At 43.1% G+C, this 25748-nt stretch overlaps 1 protein-coding gene across 2 annotated transcripts in view; it reads right to left on the bottom strand.

The window, feature by feature from the left end:
- Nucleotides 1–24148, bottom strand: part of LPGAT1 (lysophosphatidylglycerol acyltransferase 1) — a 51924-nt gene extending 27776 nt beyond the window's left edge. Inside the window, exons 1-4 of one of the 2 annotated variants that reach the window (XM_015857321.2) lie at nt 23992–24148; nt 23701–23853; nt 23096–23354; nt 2015–2133 (exon numbers count right to left, since the gene is read on the bottom strand). In XM_015857321.2, the coding sequence (XP_015712807.1) occupies nt 2015–2133; nt 23096–23333 (357 nt within the window). In that variant the 5' untranslated portion in view covers nt 23334–23354; nt 23701–23853; nt 23992–24148. Of the gene's footprint in view, nt 1–2014; nt 2134–23095; nt 23355–23700; nt 23893–23991 lie in introns of those variants that run through there. The other variant, XM_032443923.1, reaches the window with a different exon arrangement.
- Between the last annotated feature and the right edge of the window lie 1600 nt (nt 24149–25748).

The raw sequence follows: 25748 nt of genomic DNA, 5'->3' as shown, positions 1-25748 counted from the left end.
TAAGACAATCCTCCTGTTCGGAAATATGAAGTATGCTATTTAAAAACACCTGACTCAGCAAGTTCCATCAAGGATAAAACTATTCTGATCTTCCTTATTTTTAGACAGCTGTGCCACTCGCACAATATTTTAAGCATGTGCTAAAGTTGGTGCTTTTATTATTATTATTAGATAACAAAATACTAAAGCCACTCAGGGCTCTGGACATGATTATTCCAAGCGGAACAATGGGAACCCCGTAAGCAAAACATGAAGATTTCTATGGCTGCTTTGCTTTTTGGAAACCCACAAACCTAACATTCTCCACACTGAAGGTTGTTTACCACCTCAGCGCCTTATTCCATTTCTAGCATCTTCTGCACTTATCAAAACTCATTCTGCCTAGGCCGAAACATTTTAGCTATGGAGTGAAATAGGATCAGAATGGCTTAGATTTAAACACAAATACAGATATATATAAATTAGGATACATACATGTGAGAAGAGGACAGACTCTGACAGGAGTTCTGACAGGAAATGGTTTCAGACTAAAAGAGGGGAGATCTGGATCAGATATACAGAAAAAGTTCTTTACAGTCAGGCTGATGAGGCACCGGCACAGGATGCCCAGAGAGGTGGCAGATGTCTCATCCCTGGAGACATTCAAGGTCAGGCTGGGGAGGCTCTGAGCACCTGATCTGTTGTAGGCATCCCTGTTCAGTGCAGGGGAGTGGGACTGGATGGCCTTTACAGGACCCTTCCAATTCAAACAATTCTACATTTCTATGAGTCAACTAACCTCTATGATATTTAAATATGAGACATCAACAGTCAAGACTATATGACATACATATCCATGGGACTATATCCTCATAGCTGTACCTTCACTAAGGTTGTCCAATGCATAACTTTGATGAAGAGAATTAAGAAGCGTACAATACAGAATACCACACATACGTAACTTCCTCAATTCCCAAAGGAAATAAAGCAATTAAAAGTACTGTTAGAACACCATCTCCTCTAGGCTACAGCAGAAGGAGGTTAGTCACTTCCATCACCCTTGAGCAGCGTTTTCATACTTTCCAATTCTAAGACTTGAGGGCTTTTGTTTATTACATCAGTTCAGCGTAAGTAACATCTGGGAATGTCTGTACAAAAACTGGAAGAAATGCAGCATACACATAATGTGCATGAAGGTACACTAAGAAAAACGGCATCAGTTACAGGTTGCACTGATACAATAAAGAGCAGCTGTTGTTTTCCTCATTTCCCCACAGTATGATGGCAGGAAAGAAGTACATTAAGACAAACTCAGCTGATGCAGCATTTCAGCTTGCCAGGCATGCACCTACCCCCCTCTGCAACCTAAACATATAGGCCTCTTCTTTCTAATTACCCTACATACTAATTTCCAACTCAGATCCTATTCTCTAGCTTCCAGCACTATGTTCTTTGACATGATTTTTCTGAACACCCATATATGAAGTGATTGACATTAGTTGTATTTCTCAACAAGGCTGCATAAGATAAGAGCTCGAGCAATTTTGGCCATCCATAGCTGGCCAGTCTGGGTATGCTCTCCGAGGGAAGTTACTTCCAGTTTCTGATTTTCTACCCAATTCCCACAGCTGTTTCTGACTTCATGAGAAAAATTCTAATGTCAAGATCAAGTCACAACCTGAAAGCTGTACCCATGTTTGTTTGAATGAAGTTGGTACGAATTGCACAGAGACATACGGCGAGAGGAAGGACACAATAACCTTCAAGGCGATCTGCTTCCCTCCACACTAACCTAGACTTGCACACTGAGTCAGCTTGTAACTGACCTCTGAAGGCAACACAGTGACCTCAAACCTTCCCCGATCTACAGCCACATTAATCCAAAACCTAACCAAATATTTTCTGTATTCAGAGCCTTGTGATTATTTGATAGATTAACACACAAACGAAGTCATCAGAACTGCACTCAGATGCAGGCACACCCATGGTTACAAATGACAAACAGAAGCTATCCCACTCCCCAGTTGTAGCCTACCGTGCCTTTATCCTGAAGGCACATCATCAGAGTGCAGACATCACCCGTTGCTTGATGGTTCACCAGCACCACAGCTTCATCTTCTGATACCGCTTTAACATCATCACCCCATTCCATTACTATTAAAAAAGAAAAATGAAAGGTAAACTGTACAATGACCACACTGATAATTTCACTATTAAAAACTAGAAAACAAATCAAAGACCTCCACACCCAGTTATAATGAAGAAACCTACATGCTACATGTGAATTTACATTGGCACATAGCATAACATACGCTATATTAGCAAGACCATTTTTTCAAGCAGAGGGATCCAGCTCAGCTGTAAATCACATGCACAGAATAAGAACAAAACAAAATACTCTATCGGTACATATGCAGAGAGATTGATTTTTTTGTGTCATTACACTATTCTATATTTAAGGTCTCTAAATTACATAAGCTTTTGACCCAGCTTTCAAATTCAACTGACTCATTAATTTATTTTTTTTTTATCAGGTTGTAAGAAAAAAATGCTTTTTTATTTATTTATTGCTAAAACTCACTGAGTTTGTTTCATTTCTACATTTACTACTGTCAAACTGCACTGCTAAAAGCAAAACAACAACAAAAATGTAGTTGGAACATTCTATTTAAAATACTTCATTAAGCAAACTTAGTCATTCACATCTAAATAAGCTACAGGCAAGAAAACTGGTTCAGAAAACAAGCTGCTCAGATAACAGAAACTATTAGTCACAGTTTTGTGGACCAGAGACCAGATACTCCAGTGGCAAGAATGACAAGATGAAGCCACAGCTGTTGATCACCCAGCATCCCAACTCACTAGCAAAAATGTGCTGAGATAAGAAGGAGGTAGAACTGCATCACCATAGAGTCAGTAAATAAATAAAGTGAAGAAGGCCTCCTGCAGAAGAGCAAAGAATGGAAAACTGAAGAACATCTGCCATAAATCAAAGCCTGGCCTATGCCTATTGCTGTTTCCAGGGCAAAGAGACCAATGTTCAGAGCCCTCTTTGACAAAAGCAAAGCTACTGCAACACAAGGGACAGGATGGGGGAGGCTGAGGAGTTCTATGAAGTTCAACAGGAGGAGGAAGATGCCTTGCCCGTGCATGAAGGACACAACTATTTTTCTGGATTCTCAGGATCTCAAGTGTTTCTCATTGGCTATTATTTCCGACATCAAAGCAAATACTTTACCTTCACTACTGGATCTTTAGTACCTTCAAGAAAGGTTTTATTAATATTCTCCAGGCAGTAGACAGCTCTCCTTGCAGGTCAATTATGGGGTAATACATCCACTGCTGTTTCCTAAGCTGTAATTTAACTGAGGCAAAACCCACAGGCTACACACTGAAGGTGTGAAGCAATAAACCATGCATGGCTTCCCTGTCCTTGAAGAAATTCCATTAGCATCATACATTTGAAACTTGCTGTTTCTATTAACTTCTAGCAGCTTCAAAGTTAGTACTGAACCGAGACAAACTCAAGGTTAAATACATAAAAATGTTCTGTTTGGTCACAAGTAGGGAAAATCAAACTACACACAAAGATGAGAGAGCCTGTTCATCATGTGATATTAACCACCCTTTCTTTCCTTGACCAAATCTAAACATGCATCCTTCCTCATTTCTCTTAATGTGAGCTTTGAGGATCCCGTTTACTCTTGTGGAATAACCACTGGCCGTGACTTGTCCTGATGTCTCCCCTGAGAGATATAATCATATGATTCTATGAGATGTTACAGTGTTGAGGAAACTTCCAGGGCACAATACAGTGAACGTACAAAGAACCAGTTCAAGAATGGCTCCCCAGGCAACATAACGTGCAGCCCTGTGGTTGGCAGCACCAGGGGAGCCTGGGGTGCTGGTTCCAAGAGAAACAGCACAGAGAGTGGAGTGAAGCAGCAAACTCCACGGCCAGGCTCTGATAACACCGAAGAGATCAGAATTTGGTGGTACCATGGAACCTGTAAATAGAGTAGTTGTTATCCCGAGCCAGTTTTCCTCTTTTTTGCTGTTTTTGAAAGCATTGCCCTGGGTGAACTTTGCTGACTATATGTTTATCATAATAGCAAAACACACCTCCATCCAAAGGCTACCTGCCTCCACCCCTCTCCAAGCAAACCCTCTGAATTTTTTAGCCTAAACTGTCCCTGGAGGTGTTCAAAAACGTGTAGATGTGGTACTAAGAGATATGGTTTAGCAGGGGTATATTGGTGGTAGGTGAACAGTTGGACTAGATAATCTCGGAGGTCTTCTCCAACCTTGGGGATCCTATGATTCTATGATAATACAAGGCAAAATCCCATCCGACTCACAGTGTGCAACCAAGTTTCAGCTGTAGTAGTGGGGAGGGTCCTGCTGCTGGGTAAAGATGTTTGATTTAATCCTTCAGTTGATTTATAAACTCATTTTATCTACCAACTGGTGGGACTAATAACTGAACCCCTGCAACCAGCATTCAGTAACTTACTGAATCACAGTGATTCAGCCCTACCTCCTGGAGTTCATTTTCCCTCTGTCATTTCTCCTCAGGCAATCAGACTTGTCTCTTGTGTTTAACATCACTTTATTGCCAGTTGATTGAACTGATTAACAAAGAGAAAAGAATCACTTAGTACAAGTCCTGCACATATCACCGCTGGATGGGAAACAACAGTAAACCACAGAAGCATGCACACAAACCACTGCTGCTACCACATTTTTGTTTAAAGAAAAACGTCCAAATGTTGAGCTTCAGCTCTTAGTGCCCTTAAACTCAATGGAGGAAGAAATGCCCACCTTAGATTTTCCCCCTGCACTGAAAATTTCAAAACGAGAAGCTTTTTCTTTAAGAGATACTTGTGCCATGACATTCCATTCCAACCAAAAACACTGAAATCAAAAGCTTAGATGCGTGGCAGCAGAACAAGGAACCACGTTACAGCTCCACTGTAACAATACAAAACATGTTCAAAGGCAAATATTTGTTGCTCAGGGTGCCTGAAAACCAGCAAGCATTCCTCCATCACTTCCTTCTATTCCCAAGACACACTCCATACTGGTACAAGCTGTGTGTTGACTACAGCCTTGCAATAGATTTCTGCAAATGTGATTTCACACAATATAATATAAAGGCAGGCAGGAAAAGGCCGAACCAGCCCTTAAACCATTGACATTAATTCAGCCTGGTTATTGGAAATCGTAGTAAATTCAGTATCAAGCAAATCTGGTAATCCTGATTAGAAATGAAATCTTTTACCCAGAGGAGTGACACAAAAATGGTTTTGCTGCAAGAAAGACTTCATCTGGGACTTAGTGGGAATCTGGGATTCCCCAGTAAAGGATGAAGACACAGCAAGCAATGACAAATAAATGGGCAGAAATATTTACCCAAGTCTGAAACACACACAAGTCTTTAAAGAATATATTTCATAAATATATTCTCACAAGAATATATTTCATAAAAGGAGCTGCAAAGTGAGCTCTTTATGAGCTAATCCTTGCAAAGCCTGAAGTATAAAAACAATTCTTTTTCCATATTGCAGCTAAACCACTGCACATCTAGATGTAGCTATGGAGAGCTTTCAGAACACTTGGCTTCACAGCTGCCTGCAGGTAAGTGATGCTAGGAATAAATATTCAAGCATTTTAATTGCAGTATGTCATTAGGGCAGACAAATCACCACTCAAATCACCACTCAGCTAACTAACAATACAGTAGATTTATGTTGTGCTTTTATACTTGGTCAGAACGGCAGCCCAGCATTCTGCTCTTTGTCTAGAGGGGAGGCCGTCCTTTGACAAGAAGCACATGAATAAATTCTTTTCTATACTGCATTTTAAAACTTCTTTGCCCCTTCTTTGTAGTTAGCAGTATGTGCTGCAAGAACCAGTATCAAGTTATCAAGGTGTCAGTGAAATTTTAGTTAACACTTGGGCTTATTATTATTTTGAAATCACATTGGGTTTCAGCTTCTTTCCCCACTGAACTGAAAAACAGGAAAGTCTCCTGCCAGAAACTGCAGCAACAACTGGGAAATGAGAAAAGGAACCAGACTTGGTTTATTTTTCTTCTGATCATTTGTAATCACAGGCATCCATGAAGCAAGACCTCAAGTAAAACAATTCCAAGACAACACAGGTTGGTAACAGATAGAACTGTACAGTACCGTCTTTTGTCTACCACTTGCAAACCCTTAATAAGAAATACATAGGATTATTAATGGATGCTCTCCTTTGCTCCCTAAAAAGTCACCCTGCTTTCTAGAAGGGATTTTATCATTACGTGTTCAATAGTAATTGTAGCTCACAACAACCACGTTTCTACATTTTAAATATTTCCCCTCGTGCTCCATCATTTGTCTTTAGGAAGTTACACCCTTGCCTGACCATTCCCAAGCAGGTAGTTAAAGCATGCTGCAGCAGGACTTGTTGAACTTATCTGTGCCTTCTTCATGGATGGGAGTGTTCATTAGCTGGCACTAAGAAGTTTGACCCCTGGGATCACTTGTGGTATATTACTTAAAACATCTAGATTTCACTGAAAAAAAGTGGATAAAGAAATACAAGTGTCTACCCCCACCTCCTTTGCTAAAAGGCTAAAGGCATTTGTCTTTGCAAACTGATATACTTGCCTATGGTAAAAACTAAAACAAGAAGACAATGGGCTAAGCAAATTAGAATGCAATCCTGTTTTTGTTTTTTAAATATTTTAGGGTCAGAAGGCAATTAAAAACCTCTTAAGAAAATTAGACATATTCTATTGGAAAGAGGAGGGACAGCTCTTCCAACTCACCCAAAAGAAGGGCATCTTTCACACCTAACTCAAATCACGCTGCTGCCAAGCAATTTTTATTTCCCTTTGAGAAAAACCCTTATAAAACAGAGGTATGTAAGGAGAACAAGCTGGGATGAGAAACCCACAAATGAAAGGAGCCTGTTCCCATGATACATGTTAATGTGCTAAGTCTTAGTTTAAAATATCTTGATTGTCATTTTAACTTTTCTGTGGCAAACAACTTCATACTCCTCCACACTTTATTTTAAAGAGCAATCTATACTCCCCTTTACTTTCACTTCCATTCTTTTTGGCTTCCACCTTCTACTGCTGCAGTTTCCTGACACCTGCTTTGTGGAGAAGTTGCCTTCAGTGGTCACAATATTGATGTTGTAAGTCAATCCCTCCTCTTATTGCAATTAGCAATCAGAGGTGGTAAAAACAAGAGGCTATTAGAATAAAGATGCCCCATCACTCTTGTAACTCTCATCAACCCAAGAACCACGTTCTTCCTAATGCACAGAAGTTCCATTTGGAACCAGATCTTAGTGATGACTGCTATTGAAGACTGACTTCATTTTCCTGGAATGCGTGCTCTCAAGACCTCAGGGGTACAATTTTCTTGAGTTCTATAATTCACTGGCACAAGAGATAATGTCTGTGGCTGAAGAGAGGGCTCCTTTTACCCGTGCATGACTGAGAATCAATAGCAGTGAAACCTAAGCTCGCCTTCCATGAAGAGAACATCTTCCACTGACTTCAGTGCAGGCAATATCTTTTCAAGAGCTTCTTCTGCTCAAAATCACACTATGCAACCAGTTTATATGACATAAAAAAACTTTTGAATTTAAATTCCTTCAGGACAGAAAAGCAATGCTGACTGCAGACACTGCAGGCATAACTGCAATACAACTTATGCCTCACGAGGATGCGTCTTTCATGGATCATACCGTTGATATTTTCTGCAGGACTTCAATAGCTACCAGAGACACCCAGGCCTCACTATTTGCCCTTCTGACCACGCTGACTCAAACCCTGTTCATTTACTGTGGTTACGGCTTCCAAGCAGTGGTACAAGACAGGCAGTGCTCACATCTTCACCACCCACACTTCCCTGTGCAACGTGAACACTGCCGTTATGCCTGTTTTCGTGACCAGGCTGGCAATAAACTGCAGTAGACAAGAAGCAATTCCACTGTCTGCTTTGCTGCTTCTATTATTAGAATAGCAACTCCAAAACTGAAGAATGGGATGGAGCGCTGAAATCCTTTTGAAGTACCTCGAGCTCATGAGTCAGACCATTTGCAGAGAGAGCGAGCTGTACTGCGCGTTCCTCCCCAGTGACAGATAAAATACATTAAGCATTAACTACCCAGAGGAACATCAATGCATTTGTGAACTAATATAATATCCCGAAGCTCTAATACCTAACATATTGCAGATGTTGTAATGGACAGAAACGCGGGTTGCTTGAAGCCTAGGAGAGACAAAACAACAGGGCACAGTTTCAAGTTTTTGTTGCCTTCGAAGAATATTTCTTCAATTCTGAACACAAGAAATGAAATACCAGAATAAGGATTGGGGGTTGGACTCAATGATCTTTGGAGGTCACTTCCAACCCCTACGATTCTGTGAGTCTGTGTGAAAGGTTATTAGGACCCATCAAAAATCAGACAGATTTAAATACTGGAAAAAAAAAAAAAAAAAGCCAATTTCAAATTACACAAAACATGATCTAGGTAGAAGCACATTGTATCCAAGGCCATGGAAGAATCAGAACCAATGGTAAGTATACTTCAGACAGACTGCTATCGCTTCACTATGTATTTAAAGCTGACAGTACCCATTTTGGTCACCCCAAGTTACATTGTGGAAAGATATTTCACCAATCCATGTTTAAAAACACGGATTTTCAAGATTATTGAAGACATACAGTTTATAAGACTGCCTTTCAGATTACTGTAAAGCAAAAAGATACACAGATGAGCTAAAGATGGCTAAAAACTTCTAAACATTTGAGGGATGGCCAAAAAGCCACACCACCATGATGACAGAAGCAACTAAACATTCTTATGTAGAACAAGCACTAAAGAGACTCCGAACAGGAGGAATCTCAGGTAAGTTCTTAAACAGAGCAGAGGCATACATAATTTTCAGCTCACCATGACTGTGCAGTATCACATGGCAATAAAGCCCTGGGGTCCTGGACAGCATTCAGAAGAGCACTGCCAGCAGGTGGAGGAAGCAGCATCCTTCCCTTCCCCTCAGCTCTAAGGAGACTGCTCCCGGAGTAAGGAGAGAGTCCAGCAAACGGCTGCTAAAGTTGCTGAAGGAAGGGAATATCTTTTGTAGAAGAAGCCGAGGGAACTGGGACTGTTCAGCCTAGAGGGGAGAGGGCTCAAGGAGTGTTGTCTTATCCATATATAAAAACCTGATGGGGGTGCAGAGAGCAGAGTAATGAAGACTTGGACAGCCTCCTTCCTGTGGTATTCAGTAACCAGCAGAAAAGCAACAGGCACAAACCAGAATACAGGAAATCCCACATCAACACAAGAAGAAAAGAACAACTTTTCCACTGAGAGGATGGTGAAACACCAACAGTTTGCCCAGTGAGGCTGTGAAGTCTCCATCTTTGAAGCTGTTCAAAATCTGAGTAGACACAGAGCTGGCAGCCTACTCCAGCTTGCCATGCTTTAAGCAGGGCGTCTGGCTGCAGAATCCTCAGAGGTCATTCCAACCTAAACAACTCTGTGAGCTACAGTCTCATATCAGGAGGGGAAAAAAAACCCCACAAATTTAACAGAATTCTTTCATATTAGTTACCTTTACAATCACAACGCATGTTTGAAATAAAAGTGGGCAGGATTTTCCTCTTACTAATGCAGAACTGCAGCAAAGATGTAAACACATGTGGAGAATAATTCAGTCTTTAATTGTGTAAGATGCAGAATATGATTAACCTGGGACTGTAAGAGCCAGGTAAAAAAATGTGGGTCCAGCCGTTGTATTCACTGTTACAAAGTCTTGAGATATTTAGCCAAAGGTATAGAGAACTTCAGATCTTCATCTGTAATTTTGTCCATAGTAGCAAATATAGCTACTAAATATAGCACAGTAAACTCTACTGTGACTGTTTCACCTGCACATCAGATACCAAGCATGTGGGTAGTTACATCCAATTTAAACAACTTTTGGTTATTCCAACACCAAAACATTCAAATTACTACTTAACATTCAGCTATCGGCCACCTACTTAAATGCAAAACTTAAAGACTGGAGTAGTAACAAGTAAACAAGAAGGCATGCACACTTCATTCTGCATTGTAAAATGGGAGGGCCTCAATTATTTCCCAGTCCCTCTTTTTCCAAGATTTTCCCTATTAGCAACTTGCTCTAATATCTGAGAAGCAAAACAAAGCCACCACAAGATCATATAAGCATCTGTACTGGTCATTAACAAAAAATGCAAGCAGAGGAGGCAGGACAGCTCAATCGGAGTTAGAAGAATCAGCAACAACAGCTGGACCCAAACCAACCCTCATGGATCTGTGGTCTGCTAGGCTGGAAAGGATGCCAGGCTGCTCCCTTCAGCCCAGAACACAGAGCATAACCTGAATGAGCCCCCCAAGCTGCCTTCTAAGTGGATGAGTTGCTTTAAAAGAAAAAGCAAAAACAAACAAAAGACCCTTGTTAGAAATGTTGTTGTCTTTAGACCACAGCAAACATGGTGCTTTCTACCTCAGTGCTTCAGAATGTGCCAAAAACATGCAGCTTCCCACTCACCCCTGTAGATACACTGCTTGGGCAGGGATGGGGTGACAGCTGTTCGATTTGCTAGTGGGTTTTGAATTTGTTTGGTGAAAACAAATCTTAAGAAAATAAGGAATATATCTTCTAAGAGAGCTCTTTGAAAGCAGCCTCAGTCACAACTCAGCTGCAGCATCTAACAATAACCTGAGCTGTCTTTCAGCAGAGTCATCTGCCTACACGGCAGAATCCACCCGGGGGCATTATCACAAACTACAATACTATTACTACTGTTTCCTTTTGAGTCACTGGCAATGGTATGCATTACTAATTTGACGCTGCTGCTTGTCTTCCCAGATGTGAAATTCCCTGTGAGGCCAGAAGAGTCGTTCATAAGTCAATTCATTTCCATCAACTGATAAGGACCCTCGAAAAGTACAGCTACTGAACAACACACCCTACAAAAGCTAATCCATAAAGGACTAGTAGAGTGCACCTTCATAGCCGGGTTTCATGGCTGACAGTGACCTGAGAACACACCAAGGTTCACAGCCCTAACTAAGGGGATACTTGTCAGATTGTGCAACCAACACCAAGCATCAGTATACCCAAATCAATGGTGTGAAAAATGCCTTTAGGGTAATGGTCTATGCAAAGCAAATGACTTGTGAAACATCACTCCTGTTTCCTCCAGAGAGGAAAATACCCCTTTGAAAGCAGGGGGAGTGGCTGAAACCTGCTTTGCAGCCTCAGCTGTTAAATCTGAGGACCTCGATAAAAAGAGAAATAGCAGAAATGCAAGAAGCAAAGTAGCTGGTCTAGTGCCAGCTGGCTGAAGCACACAACCAACATACCCTCGTACAGGACCACAGCACTTCCTTCACTTCCACCCAGCTGTGTGGCTGCTTACACAGACCTGCGTGCTGCAACCTCTGAGGAATCAGAAATGTCTCTCTGTATTACAGAAATAGTCCGCAACATGCAGTCCAGAAAAATGGACAAAGATTCCACTTGGGTAGAAAAAGGCACCCACAAGACTAAAGCAGCCTTCAAAAAAGTGACTGGCGAAAAAGGGAATTCTGTTTCAGGACTTAAAAAAGAGCAATATCAGAAGCCAGTGGCTGTACATAAACAAGAAACACATAAGAAGACGAACCTCACCAGCAGGTTTAATCAAGTATCCTTTGTTTCTCATGGTCCTGGAGATGCTAACCAGCAACGGGAAGACGTACGGTGCAAGACATTTACATTTTTAACTGCAAGTTCTAAATTAATGGGTATTTTTAGGACCATCAATTTTTCAGAGCACTGTGAGAGTCTCTTTCAGGTAAGAGACACACAGAATGTAGAAAACTGGACTGTACAAGGACGGAGAGCACTTTCTCCTCAGAAATCAATAAAGCACGGTATTCCAGGGTGCTTATACCGAAGCTGTGGTGCCCCATCCCTGCAGGCACTCAAGGCCAGGTTGAATGGGGCCCTGGGCAGCTGAGCTGGGGGGCAGCCCTGCCCATGGCACTGCATGGGCTTTCAGGTCCCTTCCAACCCAAACCACTCTGCTGTCCTGTTATACAACAGGCCTTTTCCAGCACAACCTACAACACAGCACAAAAAAATCTCACCGAATGCACTCAACAGAAACATTACTTTTTAGATAATCTCTGTTGTGTGGCCCACATGAGAGGGACAAAAGGCCACCCTGTGCCCTTATTTACTGCCTCCCTGCAGTGACCTCAGAACTGAGGAGCTTGTCTCCAGTTGGAAGATGCTGACCATTTAAAACTCCTAAATTCAGTCAGCTCCAGCCAGAAAAAGAACAGCTGCTGAATGCCCGAACAATCATGGGAACAGATATGTGCACTCACACAATGTATTTTGAGATTGCAGAAGTAGCATAATCAAAAACTCAATATCCACAAAACGCAAAACTGGATACTAATCAAGCACGGCAGCATTACTTTCTTGTTCTCCACATACCTTTGTGCCATCCCCAGCTGTTAAAATGGGCTAAGCTCACCACATTACAAAGCAGAACTGTCACTGGACATTTTCAAGTTGCAGCCCGGTGGGCCAAACTTAACAATGAAAGGCATGCAAAGAACCAAGAAATCAATGGTTACAGATGGAAGGAAGTGCAAGCAGGAACCTTCTAATGGAAGCCTTAAATGCTTTCATTATTTGGCTTCCAAGGGTTTTATTCAACATCTCACACATGCTACAACAGCCTTAAAAACAACCAAGTCAGAACACCAACAACACCACAAACATTTCCCCTTGGGCTTCTAAAACATTGTCTTCATTTTTTTCAAATAATAGAGCTTACAAAGGCTGGGGGGAAAAACAATGTTTTGTTACCACAAATGTAATCCAAGTAAACTAATCATAAAACAATATGAAGTTAATGATGCAGATTAACTCAATGGCATATTCCTACGTTCAGTTTTACATCTATATAAGTCCCACTGTTATAACACAAGGCCCTAACACCTACTCCTTACCCTCAATACACGGCCCCATCAGCAGAGCACTCAATGTGCCTCTCTATGCAATACCCAGGTCCCAGCTGTGAAGCTGCTGCAGTGCTGGTCATCGAGGCCTCTCTTCCTCTTTTCCCCATGTAAAGAAATAACAAGTCCACGTCTCTCAGATCAACAAGTTTTTTTAGGAGCTAAAAGATGACAGCAGAAAAATGCTGGGGGCAAAAAAAAGAAAGAACAGGCTACCACACACATCAATTAAAAATAGGGCTTTGCTGGAGAGCAGTTTCTCTGGAGGGCACCAGTAAAGGGACTGAACAAGACTGTGAAAGAGACTGTGGAAACACACATCTATATTTCAAATACAGAAAACGTGCCGTAAAAGCAAATAAACATGTCAAAATTCTATTTTACAATTAAATGATTCATGTGAATACTCCTGAGGCTGTTGATACCAACAAGCACTGTAAGTACATTATCTGCAATGTGTTGAAAGCTACCAGCATCTCTGATTACTCAGGAAACCCTTGTGGGAATTCTTACAAATCATTCCTTCCCCACACAAAAAGAGAAGTGGGCAAAAATTAGCGTTTGGGCCATAAAAATCTAACACACACACACACACAGAGTAAGTTTGGTCAATGCATTCAGTCATCACATTCTACTTATCCATTTAAATCCTCCACAGAAAGAAACCCTGCCTCAAAACAAAACTAGCAAGCAACCAGACATTGTTTTGGCAAGGCATCATAGGGGAGGCAGTGGGGTGGTAAAAGGAAGGAGCACACTGTATTAGTTTGTTCTTTGCCACAGCAGCCATCCAAATTAGCCTTCCTATGGTGACGCACAGTGACATCATCCATGATCAAATGAACTCAGAACTGCAACTCAGCTTTTAAGTTTCAGAAGGCTGCTTAAATATTTGTAATATTCGCAATAAAGGGAAAAGAAGAAGAAGAACAACATCAAAAAAGTGTTTTGATATTTTTGATATTTTCTCTCACAAAAGCATTTCTTTAACCTGTAAAAATCTTGTTAAACTTCAGAAGCCTGAGGTGGGCATCAGCTGATCATCTAAATATACCAAAGAGAACAGAACTATCTGGATAAAGACTTCGCTGATGTAACATTCCGTCTGTAGATTATTAGGTTAGAAGGCTGCAGTATTAGGTTTGATGATATAAATAGAAGAGTCTCAAATACCAAAAATATTCCTCCATTAGTTTTCATGTAATCCAATGCACGGAAGAGGCTTAATAGACGTCAATGTTAACCATACCTTCATCTGAAAACATTTTAACAAACATAAACTAAACTTCACAGGTTCCTTCATGGACTATCAGCAGATACACAGTCCATGGTTATGTTTGTTTCCAAGTGAAGCTGTTGCTAGGAGGAACAAAAACTGAATTTTATGCCAGAGGCAAGCACGGGAAATAAAAATGGGTACATTATCCAAATGAAAAGAATGCATTTGCAAAGGAAACTGGCAGCCATCAGAGCTGGAATATTGCCAGGCCATCTAGATATATATATATATATAGTTTAAGCATTCAAAATAGACCAGACAGGAACACATTTCAAGAAGCCACCTCAGTAATGCAATGCTTACATGCATGCTACTCAATGGCACAGAACCCTGCTGGACAGATCATCATATTGCTTACCGCCTGCATTGTTGCTCTCTTCTAGGTCTGCAAATACACCTCAAGCCTCATGTTTCCAAGCACTGCTGGGTCAGATTCGTCACTGACTTCTCTTTGGTTCTGCCTTGCCTACAGCCACCTGAGCATCATGGCTCTGTCCCTAAAGTTGTAGCTCCATTAATGTCCTTCAGGTTCTCTTTTCAGGGTGCAACGCCAACTCCTTTTTTTATTGAGGAAAGATGAGTGGAAAGTCTTAAATCCCAATACTTTAAGCTCTTTTTTTTTTTACCATACCCTTTTTCCTGATATAAGGCTGAACAATTTTCTCCATATACATTTCAGACTTAAAAGGCTATGATAACCAAGGTGAACTAAACATCTCCCAAAGGAAAGGACACTGCTTTATGTGAGACTAACCAATTAGTCTGAAAGCTGCAAAAGTAACAAAGCCAGGTTTTCCAAAGATTTGCTGTCTGACCTTCTTTTCAACATGCTGGACAGGACAGTGCCAGCAGCACAACCAACCCAGAACCTCCTGTGTGCTGATTGCTGGTGCACAGATGTCCAATGAGACATATGATGGCCAAATTCTGCCCGCTCTGTCTTCAGCTGAGGCTCTAACTCAGGCCTCTCTTCTCAGCTCAGCTGTGAGTTTCCCCCCAAACTCGCAGAACATGGTTCTCTCTGAAATCTGAACCATCTGGTCAGCTGCAGACAAATTTGTGAGTAGGCAAATCAGAAGCGTAGGAGCGCTGAGAAAGAAGAGCTGTTAAACAAGAAGCCTCATCCATCCCACAAGGCAGCTATACTAAAAACTGCCAAGCTTATCTACATGTATGGTAAACTATATAGGTATCCAAATTACTTTAAAAAGGTGTTCATTGGCCCACTCCAATTAAAAATTAAAAAAAAAAATAATAAAAAAAATTAAAAATTAAAAAAAAATAATAATAATCAGGCTCTGCTGCCTTACTAAATCTTAAAAGATTTTAATTTGTTACTTTCTAATGTTATCAAAAAATCACTTTCTTCTTTACACAGAGGTGAAGAGATTGCACTTCTGCTCTGCTCAGGAAACAGAATCACTAAGTTGTCCAGGTCAATTCTGACTCAAGTTTAGCTGTGAATGGAATTGCTCTGATTTGATTTCAGCTTCCATTAATGAAACTCTTGACCCTCTTGGAGTCCCCTTCTTAATTCTTAAATAGCTTTAAAATATCTGAGACAAGAACAGCAAAGAGTGAAGCTGATATTTTCATTACACTCCTTGTTCTCTGCATACTTTAATTACATAGTGTGCACTGAGCCAAAAGTTTCTCTAAGCTCTCCATCATTATACCAGTCTCTTCCTTATGCTGATGCTTTCTTGAAACATTCATTACTTTGGACTGTTCAACACCAAACAACTTCTGCAATTTGTTGGCCATTCACATAGCTTAACGACATCCAAAGCTCTTTACAAACCTCTCTGCAGCTCACAAACTCAAACAGCCAAGTGTACAAAACTCGCGAGGAACCCCACTGCTAACCTTTCATTAAAACAAACACTGGCTTTTTTATTCCCTAAGCAAGCAGTCCTCAGTTCACGATAGCTCCTCACTCTCACTCCGTGCTTCATTTTCTTCTCTATAGAAACTCCACAGAAGGCACTTGGACAGTCTAAATAACGATAACCACTTAGCAAGACAGAAGAAGAAAGTTAAGAAGTCTACTTCAACGCCATTTTATTCACATATTGCAGCCCAGCGTGTCTAAATACTACAGCAAAAAAGGCAGCAGGTAGTTTTTAGTGTGGATTGGGGTTGTGATAAAGATCATCACACAATGCTTCAAATATTTGGCAATAATACTGAAGTGGTGATGCGAGCATGAAACTGAAAGCTGGGACCAGGTTTTGCTGGGGCACTCCCTGCTTGAAAAGCTTGTAAGGGGAAAAGAACCAGAATACAGCCCTGTACACCAAATCCCTCACCAGTGTCACAGAGCACTTCCAGGAATGCAAACATATTGGCCTTTCCTATTTCAGTAATTGCATACACAAATGGCTGGACTATTATCTCAAGTGTGGCAACTGCAACAGCAATGCAATTACATGCCTACGCAATCCTGAGTTTGACGTGTCATCTTAAGCATTAGTTTATATTCACTGTAATAAAAACAAGCAGATTACATATCTTGGAGCTGTATTTTGGCTCAGTTCACGCTGGAAAGTTACACCACTAAACTTATACTCCGTAAAGGATTTACTAACTGCCCCATCTCACTAAGGTTGCACAACTCTTCCATTATCTTTCAATTTCCATCTTTCAAACACAAAGAATTGGTACATAAAGGGTTTAACTCCCTAAGATTCTATTCTACCTCCAGATCAGAGCTGGAATAACCGTTCCCACAGTTACTTCACGTGGCTGCTAACAGCCCACCTACCATCAAGAAAAAGAACAAGAAAAGGCACTGAGACATCTGACGTATTTAGTCATACCCTTCCAGGCACTTAACCAGCAATGCTAGGGGGAGTAAGATGACTAGCATGCAGACGCATTAAAAACAATATAATGCCTAGAAGAAGCAGAAGGGAGGAAGACATCCTAAAAATAGAAAACCTGGCCATGAGCAGGAATACAATGCCAGTGGAGAAGCATTCCACAGGCATTCCTGGAGCTGAGAGTAAATAGCTTTCCCTTCACACCTTTCCCTACAAGCACTCCTCAGTAATGTCATGCTTACTAACCTTAGGCAGACATAACAGACTCGTTACACTTGCAACATCTTGTTTTATCCAGATCAGGTGAAACACTGGAGCAGACACTAACCCACACTGAAAAAGAAGCAAATGGCAACAAACAACAGAAATATCACAGGCAAAAAAAATAACAGTGTGTGCTTTTCTTCTAAGTGCTGTGCCAGAAGGCAGGAGCTTTCTAAAAATAAAACTTACAGTGTGTTTCTATAGCTAATCTTTCAGAATGACCCTTTATAGTTAAGTGATACAACAGGAAAAAGAGTTTTGCTGCTATTGACACTTTGCTGACACTACATGTAAGGAAGAACTACGGTGAAACCTGTACCAAAAATCAGAGAGGGGAATTCCCTGGTGATTTTACATTCGATTAAAATAGGTTCAGGGTCACTGTAAGAACCCTTTACAAACACAGAGCCCACTTGCACAAAGCAGACAGCGAGTTCACTGTACTCCCCACCACATCTTACGCAATGACACAATGAGCCTTTGCTCTGAGGCTGTGGCAGAAGCAGTTCCAATGTCCCTAACTCATTCAACTCTGACCTCTTCTTATCAAGGCAGCTCACAAGCTGCAGACAAACTTCCTCTTACAAAACAAATTCAAAGATCCCAGCTCGATCTCAGCCTAATCTACACAAAAGTTACATACGTCTATCAGAGAAAGCTGTGATCAAGGCATGAATCACCAAGAAACTCAATACAGAGGAATACAGCCTCCACCCGGTATGTTACTATCCAAACCTATGAAGTCATATCAGGTACGTTTGCACATTCAAAGAACAATCTTCTTTATTCACTCTACACACCACTAGACTTCAGAAATACGTGCACTTCTCCCATGTGCTTTCCTAGTCCTTGCAGCAGTGACCATTCCCAAATCCCAAATACTACCAATTAAAAATCATACTGCAGCAACAAAGCAGGGTAGGAAACAATAGCAGGGAAAAGCACATAGATATATCTCCTGACATAACACCCCTGCCTTATTTGGTGCAAGAAATGTACTTTATCGCATCTGCTGTTTCCCAACTTGTGTTGTACTTCCCGTTGGAGAGGGGCTGGCCGGCCATGAGAGGCAGCGCAGACAGCACACGTCGCCTGTGCCAGGGAGGTGTGATCACAACTCTATCTGGGCCCGTCGCTGTTCTAGGAGACCAAAATATTCCCATTCTTTAAAGATTAAAGGAGTTGAGTCTGGTGACTGATGAAAGAGAAACTAAGAACGTTATGAATCAGAGAAAAAAAAATGGATGACTGCTGAAAAAAAATGATCTACTGGTCACTACTTAATCTTACATAAATGTCAGCCAATAAATTTTAAATCACTTGAGTGGAAAAGAGGAAAGACAACTAGAAACCCAAATCTCAGTTTTACTCTTCCTGTAAGAGCATCAAGGAACGAGGAAACAAAAACTCTCCCCCCTTGACAAAACTGCGATATTCTCACAGAGACTATTTAAATGTCCCTACTGACTGGTACAGAACAGCACAGGCAGTTCCATTTGATTAGTTCAGACCTTTACCCGCAATACCAGCAAGCACCCTCACATCACTAAGATGCTTTCAGCACAACAGCAGAGGTATTTTACTCTTCCTTTTGCCAACCTGCCCAACTTGATTGAGAGACTGGAAAGAGGCTGTTATAGAAGGTGGCACTGAGTTCTCACAAAAGAATCCCCTCCTGAGATGTACACAACCCTGCTGACCGCAGGGGACACTTCTCCTCCCAAAAGGCAGAGGAGGGCTGGCAGCAGCTGCAGCTGAAGGACACTCACCATCACCATCTCCAGGAGGTGCTCAAGGCCACTTGGATGGGCCAACCTAATCTAGTGGAGGTGTCCCTGTCCACAGCACGGGGATTGGAACTAGTTCTTTAACATCCCTACAACCTTAGAACGAAGCACAAGAACAGTATTCCAATTATCTGGACTGATGACTACGCAGAGACTAATAACTGCAATGTTAAAATGGGAGGATCTCAAGCTAATGGTAGCTGCTGCAGTTAGACAGCAGGAAAAGAGAACTAAACTGTGTGTCTAAGCATTTTTAAGCCAAGCAAGGTTCTCTTCCAGCAGCCCTAACTATTTTTAGAGATATGATTAGATGCAGGGTTATTAAACTTTAGTCAGTAATAGTCACTGACCTGAAGACGTTCAAATATAGAAGACGGCTGCTTTAGAAGTAGTTTTGTAGGTGAGCAGGAAGTCATTGGAAATTCACCTCCACAGATTCGCTCCATCTCCCTCCCATCTCATCTATGGCACAATTTAGCAGCTTTTGTTCTACTTGTGTGTTAAATGACAAATTGTAGGACAGAAAAAAGGTACTTGCCACAAAGGATCAAGCACTCTCGAGTTTGCTTTTTTTAGACTGCGTCTTCCAACAAATGCAGGAAAATATTGAGAAGTGTAATTCAAAGGTGCCTTTCAAACCACACTAATACACGCATTCCGAGTGTCCTAACTGAGCGGCTCCTACAACGAGGGTTGTATATTTATATAGAAAGCCTTAGAAAATATTTGTAAGAGTTGCAAGAACACCCTTCTGCAAACTGATAAAATAACACCGCCAGATGCCTGAACATCCTTCATGGAAAGAGACTCAATTTTCTTTTCAGAAGACATATGACATGAAAAGATGAGGGAAAGGAGAAGGATCGGAGAGGGATTTTTACAACCTCTGTTCTCATTCCTTCCTCTGTTTTGCTTGCCCGGTTCTACAGTCTCTCTTTACATAACATCACGTTCACGTGCAACCAGGAATATCTGCATTAATCAAAAACAACAGGTCAGAGCTGCTGATATAGACCCAGATCACGCAATTTCTTTAACAAACCTTCTGGGATCCTAAATCACAGGGTTATGCGGAGGTGGGAGAAGGGCAGACCCAGTTCATGAGTTTTCCTCAGCTGTTCCAGCTTTACTCAATAAAGCATACCAACAAGTTATGCAACAACGGCAAAGCCCAGGAGGAAAAAACTAACACTCACCACATTGTCTTCATTTGGTGTTGAGCCCTCTCCCACACATTACACACAATCTTACAGAGCCTATATAAAGAAAAAAAAATGCAAACCGACCTGCCCTAGATCTAGTTTGCAGGCTGAGTTTAAGTCCCTCATTATAAGGTCACTTCTTACCCAACAGATGACTGAAGACTGGAAATGGAAAAAATGAACAGAAAATAAAAATAGAAACACACCTTCAAAACAAATGAAGCAGATCGTTACCATCATTTAAGAGATGGGCAAACTGACTTAGCTGGTTAACCCAAATCAAGAAGAAATATAATAATAATTCAAGTCACTAACCACTCTGCAACCCCCAGAAATGAAACATCTTTCATCCTCTTACTGAAACCACGTATACCTACTACCTTATATTTACTTTCACAAAGGTGGAACATAGTGAAGGCCTATCTTCAGTTTAATTTTGGAACTGAAAACAGAAAGATTCTGGAGCAGGTTCTCTTTCAGATGCATCACTGTAAGGCTTAGACACCAGCTCTAATAAAGCAGTGTTTTAGTTCTGAATTAACTACAAGAATGCCATACTCTACAAGAAGAGAGCACCACAGCCACAGCCCTTTATAAATCCATCAGTCTGGAAACAGACACATAAATTTACTTTTTCTTAGAGTGAGGCAAAAAAGGGATTGTCTCCAAATCCGTTCTGCTCATGGTGCTGAGCACTGATATGGGTAAAGAAGGAATGACAAGAAAACAAGTTACTCTTGTTATTTTGTAGCACCCAATAAAAAAATAAACAAACAAAACAACAACCAGCACCATCATGTCTTCATATCGAGTAAGAAAACATTCAAAGTGAGACTTCAAAATAGTGTTTGCTTAAAATTCTCTCCAGATCAAGCATACCTTATAGGGAAAAGTGAAGTGCCACCTTACCCATAGGCCATCCCAGAAACACTTCTGTGCAGCTGTTTGTGAATGACACGTCGCACAAACATACTGAGACATTTCAAGATGGTAAAACAACAAAGGATTTTTGCAAATTGTCAAGCTGTATCAGCAACACCATTCAACAGCTGCTTCAGGAGGACTCGAGGATATGCAGACCATGCTATGACTGCTTTCCAAGCAGTAGGCAAAAAGAAACCACACAGTTCTGCAGTCAGCAGTAGAGCTACCCCAAAGAAACTGCCTTCAGGACTGACAACCACATCGCCGTGGGATGACAGCTTAAATTTTAACTAGCACACTCAGTGCATGCAGCATGTCCCAGGATGTATGACTTTAATGTCACCGTTATGCCCATAAACTTTCCAATTTCCAATTAATAATGCACACAACACCTTGAAAGTCAGTCTGTCCTTCCGGAAAGACTTTTTGCTTAAAGGCATAAGCAGACTTTTAAAAACACACTTGCCACTGCAAATACTATGTGGACTTCTTTTAATGAGCAAATATAAACATATAAAAAGGTTTTCAGAACAGCGCAACTGGAAAAGCTTGAGCCATATGAGGCAAGGCAGTTTGGAAGCAGTGCAACATTGCGACAGTTGTAGCCCAGCAGACCAGAGCCTATAGCTTGCTGCTGCCACCATCTCCTTAAGAAGAACTGGGAGCTCACCTAGAGAATCCACAGAAACCTTGTGCATCTCAGAAGGGCACGTGACAAGGTACCAAAAGGCACAGAGTCACAGAAGCTTCAGCTCTTGTAGCCTAACAAAAAGGGCTCCGTCTGAGACAACACTGACATTCTGACTAATCAGGAGTCTGACCAGACTCCAGAGCTGCGTGTTGCCATTCCTTTTTTTCCTTGCTTACATGGACAAGACCTGTGGGTGCAGCCTGGGCAGAAGAGAGGGAAAGGATTTTAGGAGGGCTGTTCATGTTTTGCACTCAATAGACTCAATCCCTTCCAAGGTCTCAGCACACACGAAGACTTTTAAGGCTGTTTTCTTGCAGGAAGTGCAGTAGCCAGGATGAAAATCAGTGCACTCAAGGACAAGACTAGAGCTTTCCTTAGTACTTCAGTTCAGTCCTTCACCTCGATAAGCCTATGAATGCTAATAAGTGAAAATAAGTTTGATCATCACCATAAAGCAAGCATGCAGAGGGGGAAAAAATCCCTACAGGTTCTGTAATGAGCTTTGCTAACAGTAAACGAAGAGCCGTACAGTCAAGAAGCACCGCGCATTGCTCTGTGCAAAAGGTTGCCTGCTTCCCTCCATTCTCATACAACAGAGAAGACAGGTTCAAGGACCAGAAGACCTACGCTTTGCAGATGAGCTCCGTGCCAGACTTCTTAGTTTGTGTCCTGACAGTTTTAAGCAGAGATGATTTAGAGATGCATGCACTTAACAAGGAAAGTTTGGTCATACTTGAAGTTCAGCTCTGTCAGCTGCGTGCACAGGACAACTGAAAGCTCTTTTAAAGAGGCATAACTTTTATATAATACTAAACCAAAGCGATCAAGTCACGTAATGTAAAGAGAAACCCAGTATTCCTGAAAACACCAAGACAAAGTACTGAATGAGAAACTCAATTGCTTAACACACAATAAATCTGCATCGATGATAAAGAAAAATGTTTCAGTACACTCAGCATCTCAATCCAAAGAGACCCCTGGAAGAGAAACACCCCCACACGCACATTTAGATATCCTCATACTAAAAGGTCTGTCTCTGAATGCCTGTTCACAGCCTTACAACTGTACATCTGTAATTAACAGGAGGTTCTTACCTGTGTATCCGGCCCACCAGCCCCAGGAAGCCACCATAGCCAACAGCCATTTAAACATCACTCCTTCGATGTACCAGAAGCTCTCGCTATCCAACAGTCGGAGAGGCTGCAGGACAATTAAATACAGGACGTAGGACGGAATAGCGACCAGGTTATTGGCGACCATAAAAGCGAACCTGAGGAGTGCTTTCAGGAAGGTGTAGCCCACCCGCTGGGCCTGCTCTAAGGTCATGGCCATCCTCTTCACAGCGGGACCGTCCTGCGGGAGAGCAGAGGAGAGACGGGCGGTGCTGTGTGCAGGGCGGGGAGACCGGGGGAGGAGAGCCGAGCCCGCCCGCCCGGTCACCTCGGGCGGCCGCAGAAGGGCGCGGGTGCAGCCCGGCACCGCAGGCGGCACCGCTCCCGGCTCCCCCCGGCCCGTCGCCTCCCTCCCGGCGGCACTCCGAGCCCGCAGCCCGGCGTGGGGCACAGGCGGACCCACGCGGCCTCCATCTTCAACCCTCCAGAGGTCACGGCCGCCGTCGGCCTCCTCCCGCCTCGGCGCTGCTGACAGGAGCCGGGCCCCGCGGGCGGCGTGACGGGAGCGGCCCGGGCTCGGGACTCACCTCCGGAGCGGCGGCGGAGCGGCGGCGGAAGCGGCAGCGGGGCTGGGGGAGCTGGGCCCGGCGGCGGCGGCAGAACCGGGCGGCGGCTGGCGGCGGCTCATGGACCCGGAGGCGGCCGGCCCGGCTGGGGATCGCCGCTCACCCTACGGCTCCCTGCGGGGAGACAGAGAGAGGGAGAAAGGGAAAGAGACAGAGAGAGAGAGAGAGGGGCGGGCGGCGTGAGCGCGGGGGCCGGCGGGCGGGGAGGCGGGAGCGGCGGGCCGGGTGGGCAGGCGCACAGCGCGGGTTCACCTCGGTTCTCCCGCTCCGGGCCTGGTACCCCTGCCCGGCTCTTCCTCTCCCCACGCGGTGCCGAGCCCCGTCCCCTCTGGGCCGGCTCATGGGAGGACCCTGCACCTGTTGGGGGCGGGCGTCCGTACCTCAGCGCCGCCGCCTCCTCCTGCTGCCGCTCCGTGGAGCCGGGGCTGCATGCCGGCTGATGGGGCCGCGCTCCCCGCCCCCGCCGCTGCTCCAGAGCGGGGCTGGCGCTGCGGGAGCGCCGCCCCCCGGACCCGCACACACACGCACACACATACACAGAGTCACATACATACTCACACACGCCCGACCCAAACGGTGCCGAAGCGGTTTGATCGCCCTTGGCAGCTCATTTAATTACCGAGGGGAAAAGGGGCTGGTGTGGCAGCTCGTCACGGGTCCCTCCGGCTTCACGCATCTCACTGCCGTCAGCCCTGGCCGGGACGGCCACAGTGTGTTTCCTTCTGCTGTCTTTGTGGTCAAAGCTCCCTCGAACTTGCTTCGTATTGAGCAGCTCCTCTGGCTCTTCCCTCGACCCGTCCCACAGAGGTCCGGCACAGACACGAGCTCTGGGGTGCCAAGCCTGAGCCCCCGCTGCCCACCAGGCGAGGCCCACAGTCAGTGAGATGGAGAACTCATGGCCCCTCCAGCCCAGCCTGCAGGGTGAGGGAGTGCAGCCTCCTGCTCACTGCTGCAGCCCCTGTCCCTGTCCCGACAGGATATCCACCCCTCTGCCACTGGTCTCCCCTCTGGGCTGACAAGGCCCTCAGCCTTGCTCAAATGTTCTAATACTTAAACCGAAAGGCTCCTGCAAATGATTTTAACTTGGCTTCAGTTCTGAGGCTGGAAAGAAAACACCACACGTTTCAAGAAGCAGATATGCTAGAAGGCCTCTTGTTCTGAAAAATAAAGCTTTCAAAGAGTAATATTTAAACTGAATCATATCACTTTCACAGACAAACCCTGCCACATGTTCTGCTAGGCCGCTCTTTCCCAGACAATGAGTCTTCAGCAATGACTGTACCCTCAACAAAATTAAACCCAAAGCTCCACTCCAGGGAGAAACCCAGGATGTTATTGCAGATAAATCTCATTTCAGAATGTTAAAACACAACCAACCAAATAATGCCATCATGTTCCATTTGAGCAAAGCACAACAAAACTGCTGACCTTCTTGACAAAAAGGACAAGTCTTGCATAAGCAGCTCCATCTCTGTGTGTTTCTGTGTTATTTTTATTACTAGGCTACGTCTGACAGTGCATTTGGTGATTGTTATGGAGTCAGCTTCAGCTGTTCTGTAGCGTTATCAGTTTCAACAGGGCTTGGTCTTTGTCTTTTCCACCACACACAAGCAATCCAGGGCATAAACCTGCACTTACCCTCAGCAAAATTCTGGTCCAAACTCTGGAAAAGTAAACTTTTAGGTAACAGTTACAATTGTGTTTTGGTTTTTAACATTCCAACAGCAGAAGGAAGCCTTGTCTATGTTATCCCAATATAGAAATTGATTGTAATTCCTGCTTTTTGGAATAATGTTCTGAAATACACAATGCTTCAAAATGAGGGATTTTGCAGAGTTTGTGCAAGTCAAGTGAATGAGGGGATTTGTGCAGTAGTAAGGAAGAGCAGATGAGGAAGCAGGCGTACAAAGCACTGTTTGTCAGAGTGGCTGCCCTACAGCTTAGGAAGTTGTGGTTTAACATTTCGCTGAATGAGCAAAGGCACACCCCTGCTCCTCATTTCCTCCCTC

Source organism: Coturnix japonica, chromosome 3 (assembly GCF_001577835.2).
Source record: "Coturnix japonica isolate 7356 chromosome 3, Coturnix japonica 2.1, whole genome shotgun sequence".
Taxonomy (NCBI): Eukaryota; Metazoa; Chordata; class Aves; order Galliformes; family Phasianidae; genus Coturnix; species Coturnix japonica.
The sequence above is the reverse complement of the archived record's forward strand: the minus strand, read 5'-3'. Positions and strand labels throughout refer to the sequence as shown.